Raw genomic sequence first — 27602 nt, forward strand, 5'->3', positions numbered from 1 at the left:
TTAATAGTGTTATTGGTATTTTTGCTTCTTGTTTGTTTTCTAGAAAATTTTATGGAAACAGTCCTTTTTTCTTTTTCTTCTATTGAATATGAAGACAATTTTGAAAGTTAAATAACCAATCTGGATGTCATCATTTATCACTTTACTACTTTGGAAACTTGGGTTATTAGAGTTTTGAGCAAGCTTGAAAAGAAGGGATCAGATTCCTCAATTTTGTTCCTCCCCACACCACAAGGAGCAAATGGGCTTGTGTTGGTCTAAAACTAATTGCAAAATGGCTTATTTTCATCTTTTGATGATTAAGGATGTTTGCCTACTCTCATAGGCATGAACCAATTTCTTCATAGTTTGACTTATATGAAGTTTTTTCTTTTTCTTTACTACAACTGATAAACCGTATATTTTCAAGTCCATGAAGGTTATCGTGACTTTACTTGCTTTGAATTTTCTAATATAGCCAAAATTGTTTGTTCGACCCAAATTGTCCTGAATTCATTGCTAAGCTCAATGGAGAACATCTCCTCTTCTTTTGAGGGTTGGCTTCAGGTTTTTTTGGTTTTCTTCTGTTTTAGGTTACTTTATGTGATCTGCAGTTAAGCCCTACGTCACTGATTGATTGTGCTAGCAGTTCTTACTGCAGTTTTGGACAACCATCTTAAGAGGAGAGCTCTGAGCCTCTGAGAGAAGCTAATTTTGTACTTGGATATAAATTGATCTTTTAGAGTTTTAGTCTTCAAAACATCTCCTAGTAAGATGCATTTGAAACAACATTAATTAGTTAGCTATTTTACTAATAATAATAAAAAAAATCCAGAGAATATACCTGAAAAATTCTACCTGAAGTGATATTGTTATTGTTCAATTTATTCATTTAGTTTTATTTTTTGGATAAATAGGTGAAGTTTTATTGATTGAAACTTTTACATCAATGAACAAGGGGTTCTTACTGGATTTCTTAAATCTTCAAAATCAGGGTGCTCCAGTTCTACTAGTAGCCATGTTTTCAGCAACAGAAACTACTCTCTAAGTTAGCTAACTAGCCAGACATCCCAGGTCACTATTTATTAGTAAAATAGCTAAATATTGGACAGGGTTCTTTTGTAGTGTTAGATATGCCACACTCTATTCAGAATCAAGTTGTGGCCAACTCCTTTGTACTCCACTCCAGCTCTCACATCCTTTCTTTAATACTTCTGAGAATCTGCTCTTTAGATTTAATCACACTTGCATGAAGCCTGGCATCCCTCTGCAGCCATAGATGATAGAGGCTCTCAAACTCTTTACCTTTTGGATGAACAGTTCCCCATCCATCAACTCCTCCCAATTATTCTGGGGTTCTGAGATTAGGCAAAACACCATGATCCCTTCCCAGATTCTCTTGGTGAACGAGCATTCCAAAACAGAAGATTCCTGTTTTCGATGCGTCTTTATAAGACATACAGGCAGTTTGCCCAGTGTAGCCCCATTTTAGAAGCTTATCTTTGATTGCCTTCCATCCTCCAAGTGCATGTTTGAGAAGTGTAAGCTCGAACCAGATCAATCTCCACCACGTCACTTCACCTTTCTTGGTCCTCAATTCCTCCCAAGTGGTTGCATGGGTGAATTTACCTGATTTAGAAGCACACCAAATGACTCTGTCTTCGTCCTTTAGTTCAACCAGGCCTAATTTGCTTTGAATCCTTTCTCAGTTATCTGATAGCCAGTTCTTACTATCCACCCTTGCATCAAACTTGTAGCTCCTTGGTAAAGAATCCCCTTAGGATGCCAGGAAATTTCTGGTTTCTTCTCTTAACTTCAGTGTTGGTGTGCAAAAGCACTTTCCTTTCAACAAACATTCTTGGACCCATGCTACCCAAAGAGAGCCTGTATGGGTAAACAAGCTCCAGATATGCTTCATGGCACCTGCTTTGTCTTAATCCACAACTTCTTTCAACCCTACCCCTCCTTCCTGTTTATGGAAGCAGACCTTATCCCAAGCCACCTTAATTTCACATTGTCTTGTGCCCTCCCTTCCCACAGAAAATTAAGATATTGTTCAGTTGTTTTTTTTACTTTTTTAGGGAGTACGAATTTGTCGTACCAAATCATTTTTGAATACTATGTTGGACAGATTGGAGGAGCTGCAGTCTACCTGCAAATGATAGTTTCGTGTTAGACCGAGAATTTATTCTTGCTATGATCTTGTCTGTCAAGGGCTTGCAGTCTTTCATACTCAGCTTCCCAGGAATCAGGGGCATCCCTAAGCACCTTACTAGTAGGGAGGCTTCCTTGATCTGTGGAATAGCTCCTTTACTAGTCATCCATTCTTTTGAATCATAAGCTTTCTTGAAGTCTACCTTACTTGCACATCTTGCTTTGCCTTTGTTTCTTTGGTAATGCTTTACTAGCCCATGAGTAGGCGATCTCTCTGGTATGTTCCTGCCCGCCACAAATGCAGTCTGATTTGAACTAATCAAGTTCCCAAGGCAGCTTTTGAGCCTATAAGCTAAGATTTCAGTGATACATTAGAGATCGCATTACAGCAAGCAATAGGCCTGAAGTTTGCTTCATTAGAGGGTTGCGAACTTAGGAACCTGGATAATTATAGTAGAATTTACCTCCCCAAGGAGAGCTGATTTGAAGAAGGATGCTACTGCTTCTATCACATTGGATTTAACAATAGACCAAGCCTCTTTGAAGAAGAGTGCAGTAAATCCATCAAAAGTCCTGGAGTTTTGTCACTTCCCAAGGAGAATACGTACTTCCAAATCTCCTCTGTGGCATCCATCTGCAAAAATCCCTTCACATTTTTTGGAAGCAGATCAGTCAACAATGTTGCCACCCTACTGGTCATATTAGTCTCATTTAGGGCAGAGGATGAACCACCCAATCACTTTTGGTAGAAATCAATCACCATTTGTTTTATTTTGGAGGGACCCTTTATTCTTTTTTTCATTGCTGTCTAGAAGGCATTTAATTGAGTTCTTTGATTGACTCACTTTCACTAAGCAGTTAAAAGTGTGAGTTATTATGATCCCCAAAGTTCAGCCATCTATTCCGAGACTTCTGCTTAAGATTTGACTCCTGCTCTTAAGATTGACAGATACTTGTTGAGGCACTGCTCCTCTTTACCAGTAAGTCTGATGTCACTTGTATTCTGCAACAATTTGGCCTGGACTGCTTTAAGTTTGTCTTGTTGGTTCTACTCCCTGAGGGATCCTACCATACAATTAAGCTTTGCTTTTAGTGGCTTCAAGTTTCCTGCATAGAGCATATGTAGGGGAACCTCTAATCTCTGTCAACCCATGCTTCCTCCGTCTTCTAAAATCTTTGTGGTCACACCAAAATAGTAAAAAGAGTTTGAATGGCTTTGGCTGGCAATTCTTCTCATCCCCTATTGAGATTATGGCAGGGGAGTGATCTGAGATTCCTGGTTGAAGGAATCCTACAACACATTGGGTGAAAGCTAGAATATATTTTATTAGTTGAAATCCCAAACTAGTCTTTAACTTCCACTCGAGATTTTGTTGTATGGTCACATGCCTGATGATTCTTTGAGAGTGTAGCAAAGCAAGAAGTTTATTGGAGAGTGAACAGTCAAAACCTTCATCAATTTCTCTCTTTAGACTACAAAAGTTGTTGCAAGATATCCCCCTTGGATTTTATTTCAAAACAAACCAAAGTGAGTTATAATCTGTTGGAGGTTTGAATTTTCGACAGCCCTTTAGGGTATTTTGAGTTTGGTTCTCTCTCCTCTAGGCTCTAGCTTATGCATATTTCACTGCCTTCGGTGGTGTTTTGGTAACGTCTGCACTAGTTGTTGTTGTTGATAATTTGATAGTTACAACGGGGGAGGGGAATTTGAACACCAATTATCTGATTTATTCAGCATAAATCTTATAATTTGATTTCGCAGCTCTAAACATCTAAAACCTTATTTTCCAAGTACAACCTCTCCCAATATCCATGCCAATTTTATAGAATAACTTGTCGTCTTGTTTAATGTTTATTTCAGTTTTAGATTGAATTGCAAAATCCAAATTTGGACCAATAAAAGCCGTTTTTCTAGCAATAATGTCATCAGAGCATTGGAATGTTTACATACGGTTCAGCATTTGAACTGTTTCCCATTTTTTTTTCCCCTTCAAATTTGATAGTCACAATAGTAAGTGAATGAGATACTTAAATCTTGGATGTCTTTATTGAAAACATCAAAAGAAGCCGGTTGAGTTATAAGACTTTTTAATGTTTTCAACTTGTTTTTATTTATTTATTTTTATATAAGAAAGAATTTTTACTCTAGCCTAATCTAAGTGTATATGTATGTGAAGCTCCCTCATGGAGACTTGAACTCCGACCCTTTCCCCTATATCCCACAAGCATTTATACTTGCAGAATGACCACCACACCAAGGGAGAACGTTGATGTTTTCAATTTGTTAATTGTCTACATATCTATCAAAAATATAATACATAGAAAGAGAACCTTCATTTTTTTTTCTTGACTATCTTTTCAATATAGCTTTTCAAATTCAAATGTGAATTTTCAACATGTAACTTAAATTTGATATTAGAACTTGCATCAGTGTATGGAAAACCGAAAACATGACCCAGATCCAATCTTGTCATTTATTCACTAATCGGGTCATTTAAGATCCAATCTTCTTAGTCTTTACGAATTAACATTTCAAATTTGGATTTAAATTTAGATATGTTACAAAATCCCATTATTTATTTGGAAAATCAACCATCACGAATAATCAAATTGACTACTCCATTTTTTGCACATGAATTTCCTACCAATTAATTAAATGGAAACCTAGATATATTATTAACTAACGAATTTTAAAATTTTGAACACTTCTACGGTTGGATTCATCTTGAAAATGACTCAAAAATTCATGGAACATAAAGGGATAGATGAAGAATAATATTAAGGTAGAGAGTAATTGTCACAACCTAAATCCATGGAACATGAATTTAGATGTATGTAACTAACTTGCCAGTATTGCTTATCTCAATAAACGTAACTAATTCCAAAATTAAATAAAACTCTAAATAAACAATGCTCTTAATAAACCTCTTACAATCTCCAAACATTCACAAGTTAGAATTAATCTCCAAATGCCTAAAAATTTGAAGTGAAATAAAGACAACTAAAATCCTATAAGGTTCAAGCATTATTGAAGTTTCCTAAAAACTCCCAACTCTACCTTGCACCTTACAAAAACTAAACTTTAATCTAAAAATTGTAATTGATGAGGTGAGCTGTGAGCCACACATCTTGTAAGTAATTATACTTAATATACATCAGAATAGAGTCAAGCAAAGCGCGAGTATCTTAATTTCACAAATTCACTCAATGATGCCAAACATAGTTTTCCAAAACATATAATGAACCACTGAACACATATGTAATTAAATATCAAAATCATTTGAAGACACATATAGATAATTGATCAAAACACAGTATCACATACACACATATATCATATATTCTCACATTCAATTCTATGAGCGGATACTAACATCTAACTTTTGCTGGCGAGGGTTCAACACTTAGTCTCACTTACAGCCCTGTGAGTTGGGTTAAACATATATCTGATCAATTTTAAAAACATTTAATGAGTCATATATTACAAAAGCAAAGTTTATACAAAATAAGAATAATTTATATAATAGTAACCATCATTCCAAATACAAAGGCATATTGAAGATCACAAATTGAACATAAATTAGAGGATGCTTGATTCTCTTAGGGAACACATAAAACTATTTTACAAATTCTTGAGTAAGTTTGTAAACTAGATTTTCTATAAGAAATATTTTAAATACCATTTGGAAAATAGGAATATGAATTTGAAATTGCTTGTTTCTAAACAAATTTAAAGAATAAGAACCTTTTTAGAAAACTTATATTGAAACTTTTTTTTTTAATTTAGTTTAGAAATCATCTTTTAAATAAGATGCATATGTTCAAAACAATATTTAAAAGTCAAAGTTTCTCTTTCAATAATAAAAAAATGCTTTTGATAAACTTTAGAAAATGCAAGCTTAAAAACATAATTTTTAAAAATTTTGACTTCTAAGAACCTAATAAACAAAACTTGTGCATATTATGCATAATTACTTACCTCTCTTGCTAATATATCTAAATGCAGCTAAACAATTTAATCTTCCGCAAGCTCTAAACAAAAGAATGCTTTAATCAGTGAAATCTTGTCCTTTGAAATCTACTAACTAAAATCATTTTCTTCCTTATTGCTCAACAAAAAACTAAGGTGTCTCATCCAATGTCTTTCTCTTTCTCTAACTCTTTTTTTTTTTTAGTTCACTTGTATAAAGAAAATATTCTTCCAAGACTTTATTATTTCCAATTAACCTCAATTTAAGTTTTATTAACTATTGACTTGTTTAGATAAGTTGGAACTCTAAGGGATTCTAATAAATCTTAAACTTTTTATTCAAATAAGTTTTATTCTCTTTCCTTTTCCTTAACTAAAGAGAATGAAGACTAAAGGTTTTATATACATAACCCACAAAGCAGCCCTCTACATTACAACTTCCTTTTTATTCTAAACTGCTGCACAAAATTGTATGCATTAGAAATTTAGAATTCTCACATATTTTGTAGCATCACAAAATCATCTATTCCCATCTTATGACGATGCACACGCATAGCACCTCAACCATATAATAATAATGATGATGATGACGCTGATGATGATGACGACAATGATAATGATAAAAATCGGGGTATCATAGTAGTGGGGAGAAAAAAAGGTAAAAGAGAATGAGAAATGTTGGAGAAAGTGTTGGAAAACGTAGTTTTGCATTTTATACAAAACAAGTAGCAGAAGAAACACAAAGATCTACTTCATTCACGAGAGATAGCATACAACTTTGAATTTTTAGAACAAAGAATAGAAAGTGTACCTTGATGTAGTGAAAAAAAAAAAAACAAGAAGTAGATAGTATCCTGAGAATACCTTCAATCTTCATCCCAATTCCACATGGTGCCCAAAATGTGTGGTATCTCAATAAATTCTTACATACATACTTTTTCTTTTGTTGAAAATTGTGTTTAAGAGAGATCAAAGAGAAAATTGTTTTCTCTTCTTTTCATTGTACATATACCTAGGCAGTTATTTTATTTAATTTTATTAAATAAACAATTGATTATCTAATTGGGTTAGCCTTTTGGGCTAGCCCAATTGGGTTTTAGAGTGTGGCTTGAGATGAGACCAAAGGAGAAATAAGGCTCTAGCTCCAATGAGTTTTGGGTTTCTATCAACTTTTGACAAATCCAAAGTAACCATTAATTATATAACAAGTAATACTATGGCAATATAATGGCACTCTAGGCCTTATTAATAAATTATATCTCAAGATTCTAATATAATATCATTTGACCCATCCATGAAACATCCATAGCAAACAAAGTCATAATTAATTGTCTCTTTGTAAACCACTATTTTTATTCCCTGAGTCCCCAGTTTAATCTTTTAGTTATTCATATATTTTATAAAATCTAAATTTCTTCAAATATAAACTTTAGTAACTTTTTACTAAAGTGGTGGGACCCAGCACCTTGAATAATTAGTCCCATTAAACTTATCTCAAGGGGATATTTTGTGTCTCTAAAGAAATAGATTATGAATTCTATCTTAAGAACATGTGTTCCCTTAACATTACTTGCGATTATCCGACATACTGAGATTTTGACCTTTAAATTAGATCTCACTCCTGATATATACATGCAACCTATATTTCATGATTAGTTTCACAATCCTCTCAGGATTGAGAGTCTATGAAAATAGAAGTCATGATGATTTATTATTCATGTGATAATTGTTAATTGAATAATTAATCTTACAGTAGTCCAATTCAGTGTGCCTTACACACTTAAGACATACCAACACATCAATTAAAAGTCTCCATTTATATGATCAAGACAAATCATCATAGTTCACCAAGCTCACCAAGAAATGGTTGCATACACAGAGAAAGGGAAGAGAAGAAGAGTACCTGTCTGTGATAGTAGGCTTCTTCTTGAGGGGGTCACTGGGCTTCTTTACAATCTGAGCCTCTGAATCCAAAAATAAGAATCAAGAAAAACTATCTATCTTTTTTTGAAGAATTGTAAAATGGAATATATTAAGAAAGAAACAGACCGAGATTCAATTTGATTCTAGCATCAAGGCTGCAACTGTGCATGCTAATCAGTGCCACTGGAACATCCTTCTTGCACTCTTCACTGCAATTCCATTAATCTTTCATTTCATTTTCCATCAATCAAATTCACAAGCACCATAATTTAAATTTAAATTAAAGATGTGGAGATAGATCCATAACAAAATAATAATAGTAATTAGCATTACTTACAAATACAAACCCTAAAAGAGTAAGAGTAAAGAGTAAGGAAGTAAAAAATAGTACCAACGAGCAAAAGCGCTGCCGTCTCTGGCTCTAAGGAGAGAAGTAGTAAAAGCGGCATCCTCCGATGACGCCTCCACTCTCTTCCTCCCTTTCACTCCTCCACCCGCCATTTCCTTCCTTCAATACTATTTTCACACAAACACAAAGAGAGAGAGATAGAGAGAGCAAAGTGGTAGAGTTTTGATTTTAAATTCAAGTAAGTTCCTTGTAATATGGAACTTGAGATTGGTAAACTTGAGTTCCTTATAACTTTTTTTTTTTGGGATAATAGACAAATAAACATAAACATAAAAATAAGTAGTTTTTTATGTTTTTATTTATTTAAATAGAAGCATTGTAAAATATAGAGATTTCAAAATATGAATTTTTAGGCCACTCATATCCCTTGTTCATTCATTTTTAACACACTCATTAATTTTTTATTTCTCGGAAGCGTTATGGTCAAATTGGTTAAAATATTGGGGTTACAATGAGAAATTAGAACAACATGTAAAAGAAAAATCTCACTCCATTTTTAGCCATGGGCACACCGAAAGAAGTTTAAGCTACATATTGTTACTTTATCAATCCTGTTCGAAATTACTGTATGGTCAAATGATTGGTAAGTATTGCAGAAAGAGTGGACCACTTGGATATAAAGAAGAACTTAAGCTTAACCACATCTGGATATGTAAGTTCTTGACTTGCAGTGTTTTTAAGAGGAATGTGATACATTTTATTTTTATGTATATCTAAATGTTTGGTTGATGATGTGAAAGTCGCTTTCGCAACTTTTTTTCTTGGCGAGTTATAGCACCCCATGTTTAGATATTGTTCACTGTTTTCTCATTAAAAACCTCCTGAAATTGTGTTCCCCAAATTTAAAAGCCAAATATGTATACTTTTTCATATTTAAATTTCACAATAATTGAATCTATTTTTCTGCATTGATAAAATCTATTTTCACATTAATAAAATTTGCTCTCTGCACATTATGTTTACTGTATATTCAAATCTACTTACTGTATTCATAAAATTTGTTTTCTACATTAATTAAAATTGTTCATTGTTCTCTCATAAAATTTTTTCACTGTTTTCTGCATAAACTATCTCTAGCATTCTGCATAAAATTATTTTCTATTCAGCATTATTTAAAAATTGTTAACTCTCTTTTCTGCATAAATTATTTTCTGTTCACTATTTAAAAAATTGTTCACTGTTTTGTCATAAAAACACCTCCTGAAATTATGTTCTCTATATTTAAAAGCCAAATTTGTATGCTTTTTCATGTTTAAATTTCACAATAATCAAATCTGTTTTTCTGCATTGATAAAATCTATTTCTACATTAATAAAATTTGCTCTTTGCACATCATGTTTACTGTATATTCAAATCTGCTTATTGCATTCATAAAATTTATTTTTTGCATTAATTAAAACTGTTCATTGTTTTTGTAAGTGCATAATTGCACTTGGACCCAAAGACAATTATGGGCTCAGACCCAATGAGCCTTAAACAATGAAATTTGTAGAGTATGAATTTGAAATCTAAGTTAGAGGTACTGAGAACTTGATAACAGGCTAAGGTGTGAAAAATACTTGTAAATAATAGATGATAATTGCAAAAGGACCTCCTCGGACGTAAGTCGAGGACCACTTCTGTATTATTTCTCTTTCTCTCTTAAAGATTACAATTCTTAGTTCTTTTCTTGGTAACTGACTGATCCTTTTTTCTTGGGCCTTCACCCTCTTTAAATACTTCTTCCCTTAGTGCTTTATCCACGTGTTGCTCCAATCTCCTCCCTCCTAGATATTTCTTCTCTTAATGCTTTGAATAGTAACCAGAAGTTTCGGTTCTACTGTTCAGGGGTCACTTCCCCATTAATGCGGCCAGGGAGGTAGATGCAGAGTCTTTAATGTGGAGGTGGTAACCTTTGCCCATGATATTTTTCTAATACCGGTGTATCTACAAGGTTCAGGGGTTCCCCCTTTTAACCAACAGTCTTTCTGAAATTCTGCCTTGACCTTCATAGTGAATCTCTGAGCTCTCTTGGGTCTATCCGAGGAGGAACTCACCCTTGGACGTGTCCTCAGACCCTCGGCGTATGAGCCGATTTGCAGTACTAACAGGTTCTTTAATTTAAGAGCAGGTCGGCCCTCCTTGCTAGAGCCCAAAGGCCCAAATGCCTGCTTGAGTCCTTTTACTCCCCACAGTTTTCTCATAAAAATTGTTTACTGTTTTCTGCATAAACTATTTCTAGCATTTTGCATAAAAATTATTTTTTGTTTAGCATTATTTAAAAAAATGTTCACTCTCTTTTCTGCATAAATTATTTTCTGTTCACTGTTTTCTCATAAAACACCTCTTGAAATTGTATTCTCTAAATTTAAAAGCCAAATTTGTATGCTTTTTCATGTTTAAATTTCACAATAATCAAATTCATTTTTCTGTATTGATAAAATCTGTTTTTACATTAATAAAATTTTCTCTCTGCATATCATGTTTACTATATATTCAAATCTGCTTACTGTATTCATAAATTTTTTTTTTTGCATTAATTAAAACTATTCACTATTTTCTCATAAAAATTATTCACTGTTTTCTGCATAAATTGTTTTTAGTATTGGCGCGGTTATTGCACTTAAATGGTTTTTGTGTTTTTTTAAATATGTAATTATATGAATAATGGACAAACTCCATGAAAGAAAAATGAATGATTTGTATAAATCTCCTATTGGTAAATGCCTCGAATAATTCGAATTTGTTAAAAAGTTCGAATTAGTTGAATGTAGAAATTTGGGAAAAATCGATAGAAAATCAATGAGCGTACCAAATCGTGAAGGTGTACATAAGATGTACAGATAGTCTAGACTTGTTGAGAAATTTGACTTCGTTGAAAGCACAAAATAATGAAAATTCAATGGAAAAGTATGTATGTTAGATGTATATATTGTATAAATTTGTTTAAAAATTTGAATTCGTTGAATGTACAAAACCATGAAAACTCAGGGAAAAATTGTGTACATTAGATGCACAGATAGTACGAATTTGTTGAAAAATTTGAATTCGTTGAGTGTGTAAAATAGTGAAAATTCAAATGAAAATTGAAGAACATACCAAATTGAGTAAACTCAATGGAAAATTAATTACATTAGATGTACAGATCGTCCAAATTTGTTTCCAAATTTGAAGTCCTCAAATGTACAAAATCGTGAAAATTCAATTTAAAATTGTGTACTAATCATCTTGATTTGATGAAAATTTTGAAATTGTTGAATGTACAAAATCGTGAAATCTCAACGGAAAATCGAAATTGTTGAACGTACCAAATCATGAAAAATCAATGGAAAGTTGTGTACATTAGATGTACAAATATGTAGGACTTGTTGAGAAATTTGATTTTGTTGAAAGTACAAAATGGTGAAAATTTAAGAGGAAATTGCGTACATTAGATGTAAAGATCGTTTGAATTTGTAAAAAACAAAATTTATTCTTTGAATGTATAATATCTTGAAAGTACAAAATAAAATCTTGTAAATTAGATGTACAGATAGTTTGAATTTGTTGAAAATTTTTCAAATGAAAAAATAAAGTAGCACGTCACTAAAATAGCTAGTGAATGTTATTTTATTTGACGATATGGCTCACCCCCTCCCCCCTCCCTCTGCCAGCTACCACCCTCCACCTTACCCCCTCCCCCCATCACAATCACTACCATCTCTCTCTTCTTCCATACCAACCCAGCCTCCACCAGTGACATATCCATGTCTACCCCTCGCCTCCCAAAATTTTCTCCATACTCCCCAACAAATCCTTCCCCCATATCCTTGCCCTTTCACACAATCCTTCTATTGGCCAATTCAGTTCGGTCAATACATTCCTCATTATACCCAAACTCAGACCTCCACACCCTTTAATCCCAAGCCTATACAGTACCCGCCAAAACCCCGTCCCAAGCCTTTTTTAGCCCAACCAGGGGGACGGGAGGTGAAACACTCTTTTTCTTTTCGTATTGATTCAAAATCTTTTCTCTTGGCTTTTGATGGGGGACGTATGGATGCTTATGCCATTACTGAAAAAAGGGGTAGGCATTATGGCTCTATCTGGGTTGGTAGATTGGGGTTGGATTGGACCATTGCTTGTTTGGTAGAGCTGTGCCTGTGGATTTTTAGCAAGAAACACTTTTTCAAACGGTTTCATGAGCAGTATAAAATCTTAGAGTTTTCTAGTAGGTCAAACAAGAGTGGTCTTTTTGTGGAAATCTTTGAGTATCATAATGGGGTAAGACGTGGTTGTTTGTGTGTCCCGGAAGGGAGGAATAAGGGCGGTTGGGCTTTTTTTGAAATGAAGCTACATAAATTCTTTTTGGGAAAGTCAGCTTCTAGGTTGGGGAAGGAGGTGGTTGCTGGCGGTGGTGGGCTAGAACAATCCACCAGAAACTCAAGGAATCAAGTTTGGAAAAATATTAATGGTGACATGAAATCAGGAAGGGAGTTATGTCTGGAACAGTTTCCAAATATTTCTGGAAATTTAAAGCAGAATGAGAGTTTTGGGGGATTTGATTCTCTTCAAAATTCAAATAAGCTTCCCATAAATAAGAGGCCCTTACGTGGCTCTTCTGCCAAATGGACCTAGGCCCACTTCTCCTTAAAAATTACTGCTGCTTTTGATGGGAATACACAACGTAAGGTTTGCTGGAGTACTTTGGTCAAACCATCAGTAGCTAAGTTGGGCCCAATAATACCTGATTTAGCTCAGCCGGCCAAACCAACTAAAGCCCAAGGTGAGTTTATTAATAATCTGGAAAGGCTTATTGAAAGAAGTCCATGGGAGGTGGGTGAAGGGTTGAGGTCACATGCCTCAGCTGAGAAGGCTCCGGAGTTGTCACCGAGCACATGCAAGTTGGGTGGGGACCTATCAAGGGCCGATCGGTGTGTGGATGAGGTTCTGACTTGTGATTTTTAAATGGGACCACAGTATAGTGAAGGATCGGACCCCCACAGCTCTGTCAAAAAGCTTCTAATGGTGTTTCCAGGTTCCGGCGAGATGGGTGGAGTCCTTCCAAGGTCTGATGGGTACGGTGATGAGGTTGGGGCTGTCGGTGGTCTCTCGGTGGACTCTAAATTAAGCGGGGCTGAGGTGGGTTGTTTGGGAGACACTACGATGGGTGTCGATAGTCCAGCGAAGGACTCCCAAACTCCGGGGTTGTTCTAAACTCCGATGGGCAGTCAGTCATAGCTAAGCCCACTGTTTCCCTGCCTCTATTGGTTTTTGACCTGTCCGATATGATCCACCACTACAAGCTGCTAGGTAAAAATTGTTTCTCTCCCCTTTCTGAGCTGGGTTTTGACTGTAAGGAAGATTAACTTCTGTTGTTAAATTGGGTTAACCCCATGAGGTCAGGTAAGGATGAGGAGGGTAGGGGTGCTTTGGATTGTGTACCTCTGGCTAAGTCGGATCCTTACGGGGGCTTGGAAATAGTATCAGAGGATGCACTGGATGATTTTCTTGTGGGGGAGGATCTGGAACCTTCTGTGTGGGTGAAGAGAAGGATTAAAGGCTTTAGTAAATTTGTGGGATTTCCTATTGATTCATGTGAGCAGCAGTGTATTACCTTATTTCAAAAGCTTGAGAAAGTGTGGGAAAATCAAGCTATGGCAGGTAGTCTTCGTCGTAATACCTTTTCAACTATCAAAGGTATGAGGGAATTGAAGAATTTAGTTTCTTCCGTTAACTATGAGGGGCAAGTTGGTCGACAAACCAGAGGGATTGAGAATTCCTGTGGGGTGGGTTCAGTTAGTTGTCCATGAATTTGAAAATTTTATCTTGGAATGTGAGAGGATTAAGCAATCCTCAAAAGAGGGGTACGGTGAAGAATTTACTCAAGGAGTGGAAGTGTGATATAGTGTGTTTCCAAGAAACTAAATTGGATTTTGTTAATTCTGCTGTTGTGAAAAGTCTTTGGAGTAGCCCTTTTGTTGATTTGGCAACTTTGGATGCCATTCATACAGCAGGGGGGTTATTTTGGCTTGGGACATGAGGGCATATCAAAAAATGGATTGTCTTGTTGGGTGCTTTCTGTTTCTATTTTGTTAAAGGGAGTGGCAGGCGGTTTTTCTTGGATATGTACAAGGGTGTATGGTCCAAATGCTGATGGTCTTCAGGATGCTTTGTGGACTGAACTTGATAATGTGAGAGGGAGGTGGAGTGCAGCTTGGTGTGTTTTTTTATTGATTTTAATATCATCAGATATCCAGCAGAGCATCTTGGGTGCACTTCTTTTAGTCTAGCCATGTTCAAATTCTTAGACTTTATTGAGGGGAATTTTTTAGTTGGTGTACCTTTGGTGGGGGGTGAGTATACATGGTTCCGTGACTCAGAGAACCCTTCTATGTCTAGAATTGATAGAGTGTTGGTATCTGCTGATTGGGAGGATCACTTTTTGGATGTGACTCAAAGGCCTCTTCCTCAAGTGATTTTGGACCACTGTCCTCTTCTGGTGGAGGCAGGTGGAATGTTGAGGGGAAAGTCTTCTTTCAAATTTGAGAATACGTGGCTTAAGGTGGAGGGGTTTGTGGACCTTGTGTGAGGGTGGTGGAATGGATACCATTTTGTGGGGTCTCCTAGTTATGTTTTGGCTTGTAAATTGAAGGCTCTTAAGGGAGATTTGAAGCATTGGAATAAACATGTTTTTGGGGATGTGTCTTTTAGGAAAAAATGCTTGCTGTCTGAGCTTTTGGACTTAGACCTGAGGGAATGGATGCACTCTCTATCACCGGTAAATAGTGCAAGAAGAGTTGAGATAAAGGCTGATATTGAGTCTTTAGCTTTTTTGGAGGAGATTTCTTGGAGGCAGAAATCAAAGGCTTTGTACTTAAGAGAAGGGGATAATAATACTAGGTTTTTTCATAGGCTTGCTAATTCTCATAAACGTACAAATACTATGAGAGTTGTGGAGGTTGAGGGCATTTTGTATGAGGATGAGTCTGCAATTAAAGATCAAGTGGTGGATTTTTATAAGTCTTTGTACCAGGAGACTGAATCTTGGAGGCCCACTATTGATGGTCTAGAGTTTGCAAATCTGGATGAAACCGATAGACTTTCTTTACAAAAGGAGTTTGAGAAGGAGGAGATCATTGCAGCCCTACGAGAGGCTAAGGGTGATAAGGCTCCTGGTCCAGATGGCTTTACTATGGCTTTCTTTCAAAAATGTTGATGTGTTCTTGAGAAGGAGATCTTGGCTTTTTTTGCAGACTTCCACAAAGAATGTATCTTTGAAAAATCTCTCAATGCCACCTTTTTGTGTTTGATACCCAAGAAGCTTAGTGCTGTCAATATTAGAGATTTTCGCCCTATAAGCCTTGTGTGTAGTTTGTACAAGCTACTTTCAAAGGTCTTGGCACATAGACTACGTTGTGTTTTGGATAAACTTATTTCCAACTCCCAGAATTCTTTTGTTGGGGAAAGACAGATTCTTGATTCTGTTCTTATCGCAAATGAATGCTTGGACAGTAGATTGAAGAGTGGTATTCCGGGTGTGATTATTAAATTGGATATTGAGAAGGCTTATGATCATGTCAGTTGGAGTGCCTTATTTTACCTTATGGAGAGGATGGGTTTTGGGGAGAAGTGGGGGAGATGGATAAAGATGTGTATTTCTACTGCCTGTTTCTCAGTGCTTATTAATGGGTCTCCAGCTGGTTTCTTTGGCAAATCTCATGGTCTTCGCCAAGGGGATCCTTTATCTCCACTCCTATTCTTATTGGTAATGGAGGGGTTGAGTAGGATGTTGAAAAGGACAGAAGATGGAGGCTTCCTTAGTGGATTCCAAGCAAATCCCAATGCAAGTGGAGGTTTGCATATCTCTCACCTTTTGTTTGCTGATGATACTATTCTCTTTTGTGATGCATCCGAGGAACAATTATTACATATTCATATGGTTCTAATTTTCTTTGAAGCTATCACAGGATTGAAAGTAAATGTTGATAAGAGTGAGATTGTGCCGGTTGGTGAGGTTGGGACTTTGGATGCCTTAGCTCGTATTTTATGTTGTAAGGTAGGCAGTTTACCCATGTCTTATTTGGGTATGCCTATGGGGACACGCTATAAGGATTCCTCAATATGGAACCCGATTATTGAACGGATAGAAAAGAAGCTTGCAGGTTGGAAGCAGTTATATTTGTCAAAAGGGAGTAGACTTACTTTATTGAAGAGTACCTTATCAAGTCTCCTTACTTATTTTTTATCTTTGTTCACTATCCCACAACATGTGGCAGACAAATTAGAGAGGATTCAGAGGAATTTCCTTTGAGGGAGATCTAATGAAGTTTTTAAATTCTCACTTGTTGCTTGGGAGAAAGTTGTGTGGCCAGTGGAGGTAGGTGGCTTGGGGGTCCGAAAAATTGGGTTGTTTAACCAAGCTTTGCTTGGGAAGTGGCTATGGCAATTTGGGAATGAGGTCTCACGTTTATGGAGGCAGGTTATAGCTTCCAAATATGGGGAGGCTAGTGGGGGATGGTGTACTAGAGTTGTTAGAGGGACGCATGGATGTGGTATGTGGAAGAACATTAGGAAGGGGGCTGAGAGCTTCTTTGGTCATGTGTTGTATGCGGCGGGTGAGGGTTTTCGTATCAGATTTTGGTATGATCCTTGGAGTAGCCCTATTGCCTTGAAAGACTTATATCTGGTAATGTTTGCTATTGCTGTGGATAAGATAGCTATGATTTCTGATTTGATTGAGTTTGCACTGGATGGGGGTGGTAGAAGTTGGAATTTACACTTCCGTCGTGCTTTTCAAGATTGGGAGACAGGGATCTTTTATGATTTTTTGCGCATGTATCATCCAATTACCTAGAGGGGGTGATGATACCATGATATGGAAATTGAATCGTAGTGGTGTTTTTGATGTGCACTCCTTTTATTTATCATTGCTAGCAGCCCCGTTGGTGTCTTTTCCTTGGAAGAGCATTTGGTGTGTTAAGGTACCTAAAAGAGTGGCTTTCTTCTTATGGACAGCTGCTAGGGGTGAGATTCTTACTATAGACAACCTCGTTAAGAAGAATTTACCTCTTGTTAATTGGTGCTACCTTTGTCGATGTGAAGAGGAAATTGTGGATCACTTATAGATCCATTGTAAGTTTGCTCATACCTTGTGGGGTGTTGTCCTTCATTTGTTTGGGGTTCAGTGGGTGATGCCGAACAATGTTGTTTCTCTTCTCTCTGCATGGTGGAATTGGCTGGGGAGTCACAGTTCAGATGTGTGGAATATGGTTCCAGCATGTCTTATGTGGTTAATTTGGAAGGAGCGCAATGCTCAAACTTTTGAAGAAACTGAGAGACTTGTGGACTGTGTGAAGTCTTTGCTACTTAGGACTTTATTTGAGTGGTCCCGTTTTTGGGGGTTTACGCATTGCCATTCTTTGTTTGAATTCCTTAATTCTATTAGCCTCTCTTTTTGATTGGTTTGTATTCTTTTCAGTGCAGTGAGTTTACTATCGTAGATTCATTATACTTTTGTTATCAATAAAGTTTGTTATTACCTATCAAAAAAGAATTTGTTGAAAAGTTTGAATTCGTTAAATGTGCAAAATCGTGAAAATTAAATGGAAAACTGTGTATTAATGTATTGATCATCTGAATTTGTTGAAAAATTCGAAATCGTTGAATGAACAAAATTGTGTAAACTCAATGGAAAATCAAAGAATGTACCAAATCGTTGAGCAGCACATGCAACACTACGAACATTAGTGTAGCAATGGTGGATAGCTCACCCCCAAAATTGAGGCATAAACTTACTTCCTAGGGATGCTCTGCATCCTTGAAAACGGTGCATTACAAAGGGTTGCACATCTGTGTATTCACGTGAGTGTGGATGGCTACTTCTGATCAGGGCTCAATAGTGCCGAGCTGTTAAGTAGCACATGTAGAGCTGTTTATTATCTTTGGTCATTTTCAGGAATGCTAGTCAAAATGCTCTTCCCATAGTGACTACTGGTTAGAAGTAATAGCACATGGTAAAGCCATCTTGAGCCCTAAAACTGAGCTGTCAAAAATCACATCTCATAAATATGTACATTAAAAGCATCACTTTGCTCTCAGAACCATCACTCTTACAAATTAAGCAGCCCCATAGCCTGAAACACTGAAATATCTCTTGTAATCGTAGCCAATTACTGTTATGCTGCAGATTTTGAATAAATATTTACTCAACTGTTCGATCAAAAATTGTGGTCATATACGTTTGATTATGGGAGCTAATGGTGGACACAGCTCACCCCAAAAATTGATGCATAAACTTTCCAGGGATGCACTGCATCCTTGAAAACAGTGCATTGCAAAGGGTTCCATATCTGTGTATTCACGTGGCGAGTCCTTGCTTTCGGAGCCATATGGTTTTTTTTGTGAAAGAGTGGTTGGTCTGTGTGGTTTGGATGTGTCTGTATGTATTGAATCTATTAAATTTTTCAACAAGTAATGTACAATAAATCTAATTTGGGTGATAAGTGTTATGCGTGTAACATTTCAAATTACACAAATAGAATATTGGAAACATCAACATATCTAATTGGAGGCATTTCACTTCCTAAGGTGTTTCCAACATTACAAAACAGAAGACATTGTCCAACCAAAGCCCATGAATCATATGTAGCAACAATGAACAGCAGGGAAAAAATGAGTAAGTGATTTCATATAAACTTAGCCAAAACTAATGAACAGTTAATCTTTAGATTTGCAAAAGTTGAATGTACATAATCATCAGTTGTCAGACATTAACAACAACATTCTGTATTGCACAGAACGTGTAGACATTAATAACAACGTCTAATGTTCGTAGGTAAAATTTTTTGGAAATCATCATTGCTTGAATCTGAGAAGTCTGAAATATCTCTTTCATCATCTAATGCAGCAACTTCATTAATAGACTTGATGGCTTGCTCTTGCGCCTTCCCCTTTAAATGCTTCCTAACTTTTTGGATTGCATGAAAACGGTCTAATCGCCTTTGCATTTGATTGGCAGGTTCACCTCTAGGTAACTCGGCTGAACGTGCCTTACGAACCCGTAACCTGTGCCATCGACAATACACCTCCAACTCACACCTCTTCTCGTATAGGGTTGACCATGGTGATTCTGCTATGATGAACTCTATTGTGGTGGTATCTATACTTAATTTTGTAGGTTTGCCGACCATAATGTGCCCGACGCTTCCAAGACTCTCATACGTGTATATTGGCATATTAACAAAATCTCTCTTCTTTCCAACCCATTTCCCTTCATAGTGGTTTGTGTATATCTGTAGTTGCTGATCTGCTAGAAATTGTGATAATCCATTTGTTGAAGTAGATCCAAACTTGTTTTGCATTGTGATTTGATGTTGAGGCATTGCGACTCATAGCTTAGTCAATCTACGAAGTTAGTGGGGTAGAAATAAGATCATTATTGTGGTGCATTTATAACCTCATTTCATGTTCCATGCATTAGAATTTCAGTTATTAAGGCTTGTCATGTCAATACAAGCTGGAAAAACAATACATGAACAGGATTTTAAATGTTCCCAATGTCATAGTGAGATTTGAAGATGTGGGCGATAGTTGCAGTGTTCTTGAACAAAGCATTATATTTAATTGACACAGTGCTATGTCTCTGGTACCAGGGTACGATTATTCATATATTTAAGTATTCACATGAATGTGGATGATATGACTAGATAGTGTGTGAAACAGTGTCGAGTTGTTGAGTAGCACATGTGAAACAGTGGCGTCTGTTGGCGCATGTGATTTGTATGACTACAGTTGGTGCTACAGTAATGGGCTAGTGACTTGTCTTCAAAAAACTACTCATACCACAGTTGATGCTAAATCATGTTTATTGTATATTCAAATTTGCTTACTGCATTCATAAAAGCTGTTTTCTGCATTAATTAAAATTGTTTACTGTTTTCTCATAAAAATTGTTTACTGTTTTCTGCATAAACTATTTTTAGCATTTTGTATAAAATTATTTTCTGTTTAGCATTATTTGAAAATTTGTTCACTGTTTTTTATGCATAAATTGTTCACTGCATGTTTACATACAACAAACATGTTTACATACAACCTTAGGACTATATGATTCATCCAAAAAAGGCATAATAACTACTTTTGTCTATAAAGTAGGATTATTAGTTACTCTTTGGATTTATTCGAGGCATTTACCATTAGGTGATTTATATGAATCATTCATTTTTCTTTCATGAATTTTGTCCATTATTCATATGGTTACATATTTAAAAAAACACAAAAACCATTTAAATGCAATAACTGCGCTAATGCTAAAAACAGTTTATGCAGAAAATAGTGAACAATTTTTATGAGAAAATAATGAATAGTTTTAATTAATCCAAAAAATAGATTTTATGAATGCAGTAAGCAGATTTGAATATACAGTAAACATGATGTGCAAAGAGAAAGTTTTATTAATGTAGAAACAGATTTATCAATGCAGAAAAACAGATTCGATTATTGTGAAATTTAAACATGAAAAAACATACAGATTTGGCTTTTAAATTTAGAGAACACAATTTTAGGAGGTGTTTTATGAGAAAGCAATGAACAATTTTTTAAATAGTGAACAGAAAATAATTTATGCACAAAAGAGAGTAAATAATTTTTTAAATAATGTTGAACAAAAAATAATTTTATGCAGAATGCTAGAAATAATTTATGCAGAAAACAGTGAACAATTTTTATGAGAAAACAATGAACAATTTTAATTAATGCAAAAAGCAGATTTTATAAATGCAGTAAGCAGATTTAAATATACAGTAAACGTGATGTGCATAGAGCTAATTTTATTAATGTAGAAACAGATTTTATCAATGCAGAAAAACAGATTCAATTATTGTGAAATTTAAACATGAAAAAGCATACAGATTTGGCTTTTAAATTTAGAGAACACAATTTCATGAGGTGTTATGAGAAAACAATGAACAATATCTAAATATGGGATGCTACAACTCGTCAAGAAAAACAGTTGCCAAAGCGACGTTCACATCATCATCCAAACATTTAGATATACATAAAAAAAATGTATCATATTCCTCTTAGAAACACTGCAAGTCAAGAACTTACATATCCAGATGTGGTAAATCTTAAGTTCTTTTTATCCGAGTGGTCCACTCTTTCTGCAATACTTATAAATCATTTGACCATACGGTAATAACAGTATGTAGCTTAAACCTTTGGTGTGCCCATGGCTAAAAATGGAGTGAGATTTTTCTTTTACATGTTGTTCTAATTTCTCATTGTAACCCGAATATTTTAACCAATTTGACCATAACGCTTTCGAGAAGTAAGAAATTAATGAGTTTGGTAAAAATGAACTTGAGTTTACCAAGCTCGAGTTCCATATTACAAGGAACTCGAGCTTGGTGAGCTCGAGTACCGTAGAAAAAAAAATGTTTATGTTTATTTACAAAGAACTCGAGCCTGGTATGCTCGAGTTTTGTGTTGCATGGAACTCGAGTTTTGTGTTGCATGGAACTCGAGTTTACCAAGCTCGAGTACCATATTATTTTTTTTAATTGCACAAATTTCAAGTTAGCAGTGCCACAGTGGAATGAAACTAGGAACTCAAGTTTACTAAACTCGAGTACTGTTTAGAACCCAAGTTTAGTGAGTTTGAGTACATAAAAAGTGGTACATTCTCATTTAGTTCTGAAACAGTGCTTAATTGCTACAAATTTCTGAAAATTGTGGTATTTGGCCATTTTCACCAAGTATAGCTAGGAAAAGAAAAGATAGTGGATGTGAATGTAATGAGAAAAACATTGAAATTGGGGAATGCAACATTGTGGGGTCCTTGAACAGTTTAAAGCATCACTTATTCTGTCATCAGGTTAATTGTTTGGCTTTCAAGGTTTTTCTAGCCACACAATATCTTGATTTGATCTTTTGTTGTTGAAGATCAAATGCTTCAAATCAAGATTATCGAGAAAAATTATAAGGTTGATTAATAAATCAATATATTGATTGTTAAAGAAACTCATGGAATTGGAGCAATCAATATATAATCACAATGTAAATTATCATTGACTTTTGTGTATTCTGCATTATAAATATGGATTTCATTGTAATGTATTAAACTTAGAAAAGTGAACAAGAAAATACAATCTTTTGGTTATTGTGGAGAATAAAGGGATATCCTGAAGTTTGTGAAATTCCTGTGTGTGATTTGGTCCAAAAAATCGCCCAGAATAAGGCACTTCAAGTCAGCACCAAAACAGGTTATTGCGGGGAGCAGAAGCGTATCCATTGGGTCAGCTAGGAGAAACTATGCCTTCCAAAAAGCGAAGGGGGGATGGGTTTTAGAGAGCTTAACAGCTTCAATGACTCGCTCCTTGCCAAGCAAGTGTGGCGGCTAAAGAACAATGAGGATACCCTGTTTCACAGGGTTTTTAAGGCTAAATTTTTTCCAACTTGCTCAATTATGGAGGCTAATAGTTCATGCAAAGGTTCTTTCACATGGAAGAGCATAATTCAAGCCACACGGGTAGTTGAGTTGGGTTTGGTTTGGCGTGTTGGGGATGGGAAGTCCATCAAGATTAGAGGTGACAAATGGTTGCCATGCCCCCACGGCAGCTATATTGCCTCGCCAGCCTTAATTCTCGATTCAAATTCAATGGTTAGTGCCTTGATTGATGAAGACTCCCATTCATGGAACTCGGACCTGATTCAGTGTGAATTCCTAGCTCATGAAGCCAGGATCATTACAGGTATTCCGTTGAGCATTCATAATTCCCCGAACATGCAGGTTTGGTTTCCCTCTAGCCAAGGTGTTTATACCACTCGTAGTGCTTATAGATTATTATCTTCATCAAAACGATTGTCTCTCCCTAACTGTTCTGACCCTAGCAGACGTAAGCATATGTGGAATGGATTTGGTCTTTACAGGTTCCTCACAAAATCAAACACCTGTTGTGGAAGGCAGCAAACGATGCAATTCCTACGTTATACAACCTATGGAGAAGGAGGGTGGTCCAAGCTGTGGTTTGCCCGGGCTGTTTCTCTAACTGTGAAGACACTATTCATGCCCTATGGAGCTGCCCTGTTCTTAGGTCTATTTGGGAAGCTGATGAGTTAAAAAAAAAATTCTCAAGTATAAGTTTTCCTCCTTTGCGGACTAGCTAGATATGTTTTTCAATTTTAAAGGAAATACAGATATGAATCTCCTAGCTGTGCTGTTTTGGTCGATTTGGGAAAAAAGAAACTCTGACTGAGTGGGGGACTGTTGGTCTAGCTTACAAGACATTCGGTCCAGGGCTTTGCGCTTTCTCTGCAACTTTGCAACTGCCCAATCTCCCACATGTCAACAGCAACCCCCTCTTCTAGCCCAAAGGGTCAGGTGGATCCCTCCAATCTCCCCAAGATACAAAGTAAATTATGATGGGGCAATCTTCAAAGAATTAGGAGCTGTTGGTCTGGGTGTGATTATTTGAGACTCTGTTGGCAGCGTGATTGGTGCCCTCGCTGAACGAATCCCTCTTCCTCCCTCAGTAGCTACGGTGGAAGCTCTGGCTTGTAGGCGAGCTGCCCAGTTTGCCATGAAACTAAGTGTCTTTGATGCTACCATCGAGGGCAATGCCGAGATCATATCTAAAGCGCTAAGTGAGGGAGGGTCTAATCCAGTGTGGCCGATACCGTACCGGTACCGGCCGTACCGGCCAGTGCACCGGTACCAGTACACTTCTACATTGTACCGGAAAAAATAATGGCCGTATCGACCATACCGGCCAATTTCGGGCAATACCGGCCGGTACAAAAAAAAGCTTTTTTTTTTTTTTTAGTTTTGTAATTTTTGAATTTTTGTAAAGGCATAATGGTAACTTATTTATATTAACTTCTTAGTATTATTTGTTTTCTTAGTATGCATTGAACAACTAAGCTTTCTATTTTTTATATTGTGTGTTTTTTTCTTTTATTTGATACTAAAGTCTAAAACTATGAATAATTTATTATGAATTGAGGTAATGTTTTATAATAAACTTTTATATTTACTATAATATAAGTGAAATATTATATGTTTATAAACATGGTTCTAGAGATTTTGGTGTGTGTGTGTGTGTGTGTGTCTATATATATATATATATATATATATATATATATAAAATAGCGGTAAACCCGAAACGGTACAACGGTATTGACCGGTATCCGAAATATATCGTACCGGTGGTCAAACCGGTACAGCCTCCGGTACGGTATTGACTTCCTTGGTCTAACCACCCTGAGTATGGTCTGGTCATTAATGATTCCCTTAGGCTTGCTAGTACCTTTCGTTTCTATAACTTCACACATGTAAAACGACTTGGAAATTCAGTCGCTCATTTCCTTGCCAGAAAGTCTAAATCTGGTAACGAGCTTCAGGTGTGGATGGAATCCGCACCTGACGATATAGCTCCTATTGTAGGCCGTGATGCTTTGTAATCTTCTTTTATATAAATCTTGCAGACTTTCGGGTCTTGTTTCTCCAAAAAAAATAAAAAGTCAGCACCAAAACCTCTCTCTCATTCTTTCAAACCTCGTGATCATCTAGTGTACTTCGTGGAAACTTCACATATTGCCCTGCATTTTATTTTCCGTGGAGTGTTAAACTAGTTAAATCTCGTTCTGAACAACAAAAATTAAGTACCTAACCCGGCAACCTGGACAAGTAAAGAGGATTCATATACATGGGAAAAAAATATTCAAAGACCAAGAATGAAGTAAAATTCTGTTTTCCACGTGAAGGATTGATATCATGAGTAACACGCAAGCAGCTTCGCTGCTTGTTGACCAATAATAACACCTAAGGCTCTTCTATTCTTACCTTTTTTCCAAGCGTTTGCAGTTTGAAATGGACTTTTCTATCTTTTTCTATCTCTTCTCTCACCTATAAATAACTGCTTTTTATCTCGTAGTTTGTCACTCACTACTACTACATTGTTAGAGCTTTTTTTATTCATAGAGCTTTAGCAAGTGAGCTTTAAGAAACAATAATATTAGAATCTCAAAAAATAAACAATAGTATTGAAGATATGGCTTTGAGTAAGAATCAACAACTTTTGTCTAAGATTGCAACCAATGATCGTCATGGTGAGAATTCTCCTTACTTTGATGGGTGGAAGGCATATGATAACAACCCATATCACCCTATTGATAATCGTGAAGGAGTTATCCAGATGGGTCTCGCAGAAAATCAGGTTTGATGGATAATTTTATACTTAATTTTGCTTTTATCTCACATAAGCTTCTTTCACACACGAATGTTCCACGTCATATTCTACCAACTACAGTATGTCATAGGAAAAAAAGAAATAGTCAAACTGTGTGATTGGTAGAGCATAAGAGTGGAGCACACGTTGGGATAGAGGAATTTATTCTTCCTCACAAAAAATGCACATTAATTAACATCCAGAGTTATATATGTATGTATGTCAGCTTTGCTTTGATTTGATTCAGAAGTGGATTTGGAGAAATCCTAAAGCTTCCATTTGCACCGCCAAAGGAGTTCACGAATTCAAGAATATTGCTATCTTCCAGGACTATCATGGATTCAAGGAGTTTAGACAAGTATGAATTTATTTTTTATAGAATGATTAAAGTATTGGGGTAAGGAAAATTAGATAAAATAGAGAAATGTGGACGTAGAGCTGGCATATATATATACACACATATTTGATATATTACTGACAATTAGAAGAAAATGTGTGAATTATTTGCAGGTTGTAGCAAACTTTATGGGTAAAGCGAGAGGTGGTAGGGTCACATTTGATCCAAGCCGCATAGTCATGAGTGGTGGAGCTACCGGAGCAAACGAGACAGTCATGTTTTGCTTGGCCAATCCTGGCGATGCTTTCCTTGTACATGATTTTCTGCGAGACCCATCTGGATAACTCCTTCACGATTATCAATAGGGTGATATGGGTTGTTATCATATGCCTTCCACCCATCAAAGTGAGGAGAATTCTCACCATGACGATCATTGGTTGCAATCTTAGACAAAAGTTGTTGATTCTTACTCAAAGCCATATCTTCAATAACATTGTTTATTTTTTGAGATTCTAATATTATTGTTTCTTAAAGCTCACTTGCTAAAGCTCTATGAATAAAAAGCTCTAACAATGTAGTAGGTAGTGAGTGACAAACTACGAGATAAAAAGCAATTGTTTATAGGTGAGAGATGGAAAAAGATAGAGAAGTCCATTTCAAACTGCAAACGCTTGTAAAAAAGGTAGTGTGGAAGAGCCTTAAGTGTTAGTATTGGTCAACAAGCAGTGTAATTGCTTGCGTGTTACTCATGATATCAATCCTTCACGTGGAAAAGAGAATTTTACTTCATTCTTGGTCTTTGGATATTTTTGTGTTGTCAATGTTTCATGATGTTTACTTTTTAACACTATCAACTTTTTGGTTCTAATTTTCATATTTGGCAAATTAAATGCTTTGGAAAGTGGCGTCTAACTAAAGTTTTTATTATTAAGTTTCCTTTTATACTTGTAATTTGTTTTTATTCAAGTGGAAATTTTATCCAAGTATAATAAATTGAAATTCATCATGAGACATTTCTAACGACTTCTTACTCAAGTCAATCAGTGGTCATTTGATTATAATTTAATCAAGATTAGAATCATAATCAAGCTTATGGACATTTGTTCTCAAAATTGGCTAAATATTGGGTACTTTTTCACCATTTCCATGATATCTTCCTTGTTTCAAGTCCAATATGGGCAGGTGAGTAGTCAATTTAAAGGGGATTCAGTAATCCGACCATTCGATCGAGATGAATTTGAGCATATTGTTGCAATATGGTCAAATTTTTGTTCAAATCTTGGTTAAACCCCATTAATCAACAAAAGGCATCTTGGTCATTTTGACTTTTGATCCATATGACTTTTGATCCATAGAGTTGATTAATCCAACATTCAACTAGGACGAAAAAGTTAAATTTTGACATTTCCTTGATTCCAAGTTGAAAATATATGATTTTTTGGAATGTTTGAAATTAAATTGCGATATTTGTATGTAAAAGGAGAACATATACAATACAATATCAACGCCAAGATTGCGCAAGAGTGTTGGAATAACTTGAGCGTGTACTAGATGAATTGGTCCCGCAATTAGGACCTAATCATAGAATTCATGAGTTTCCAAATAGATCAGACTTCTTGCCCCTTTTCAATTTAATCACCAACA

General features: G+C 35.9%; 2 protein-coding genes across 2 annotated transcripts; both read left to right on the forward strand.

Moving 5' to 3' along the window:
• Positions 1–13361: 13361 nt before the first annotated feature.
• Positions 13362–17250, forward strand: LOC142620838 (uncharacterized). The gene is made up of 9 exons (XM_075794137.1): positions 13362–13535; positions 13625–13706; positions 13800–14191; positions 14495–14598; positions 14646–14966; positions 15108–15556; positions 15650–16249; positions 16364–16558; positions 16757–17250. The coding sequence occupies exons 1-9, from the start codon at positions 13362–13364 to the stop codon at positions 17248–17250; spliced, it is 2811 nt and encodes a 936-aa protein (XP_075650252.1).
• Positions 17251–25444: 8194 nt separating this feature from the next.
• Positions 25445–26601, forward strand: LOC142620839 (1-aminocyclopropane-1-carboxylate synthase 1-like). The gene is made up of 3 exons (XM_075794138.1): positions 25445–25609; positions 25848–25979; positions 26132–26601. The coding sequence occupies exons 1-3, from the start codon at positions 25445–25447 to the stop codon at positions 26300–26302; spliced, it is 468 nt and encodes a 155-aa protein (XP_075650253.1). The 3' UTR covers positions 26303–26601.
• The last annotated feature ends 1001 nt before the right edge of the window (positions 26602–27602 follow it).

This window comes from Castanea sativa, chromosome 12 (genome assembly GCF_040712315.1).
Source record: "Castanea sativa cultivar Marrone di Chiusa Pesio chromosome 12, ASM4071231v1".
Lineage (NCBI taxonomy): Eukaryota > Viridiplantae > Streptophyta > Magnoliopsida > Fagales > Fagaceae > Castanea > Castanea sativa.

Excerpts from the sequence above, each read along its gene's own strand:
- LOC142620838 (XM_075794137.1), top strand. The coding sequence starts at position 13,362 with ATGGGACCACAGTATAGTGAAGGATCGGACCCCCACAGCTCTGTCAAA. Across the intron at positions 16,250-16,363 it reads AAATCCCAATGCAAGTGGAG|GATTGAAAGTAAATGTTGAT; the intron begins GTTTGCATATCT and ends AAGCTATCACAG. Across the intron at positions 16,559-16,756 it reads GATAGAAAAGAAGCTTGCAG|TTGTGTGGCCAGTGGAGGTA; the intron begins GTTGGAAGCAGT and ends CTTGGGAGAAAG.
- LOC142620839 (XM_075794138.1), top strand. The coding sequence starts at position 25,445 with ATGGCTTTGAGTAAGAATCAACAACTTTTGTCTAAGATTGCAACCAAT. Across the intron at positions 25,610-25,847 it reads TGGGTCTCGCAGAAAATCAG|CTTTGCTTTGATTTGATTCA; the intron begins GTTTGATGGATA and ends TATGTATGTCAG. Across the intron at positions 25,980-26,131 it reads GATTCAAGGAGTTTAGACAA|GTTGTAGCAAACTTTATGGG; the intron begins GTATGAATTTAT and ends AATTATTTGCAG.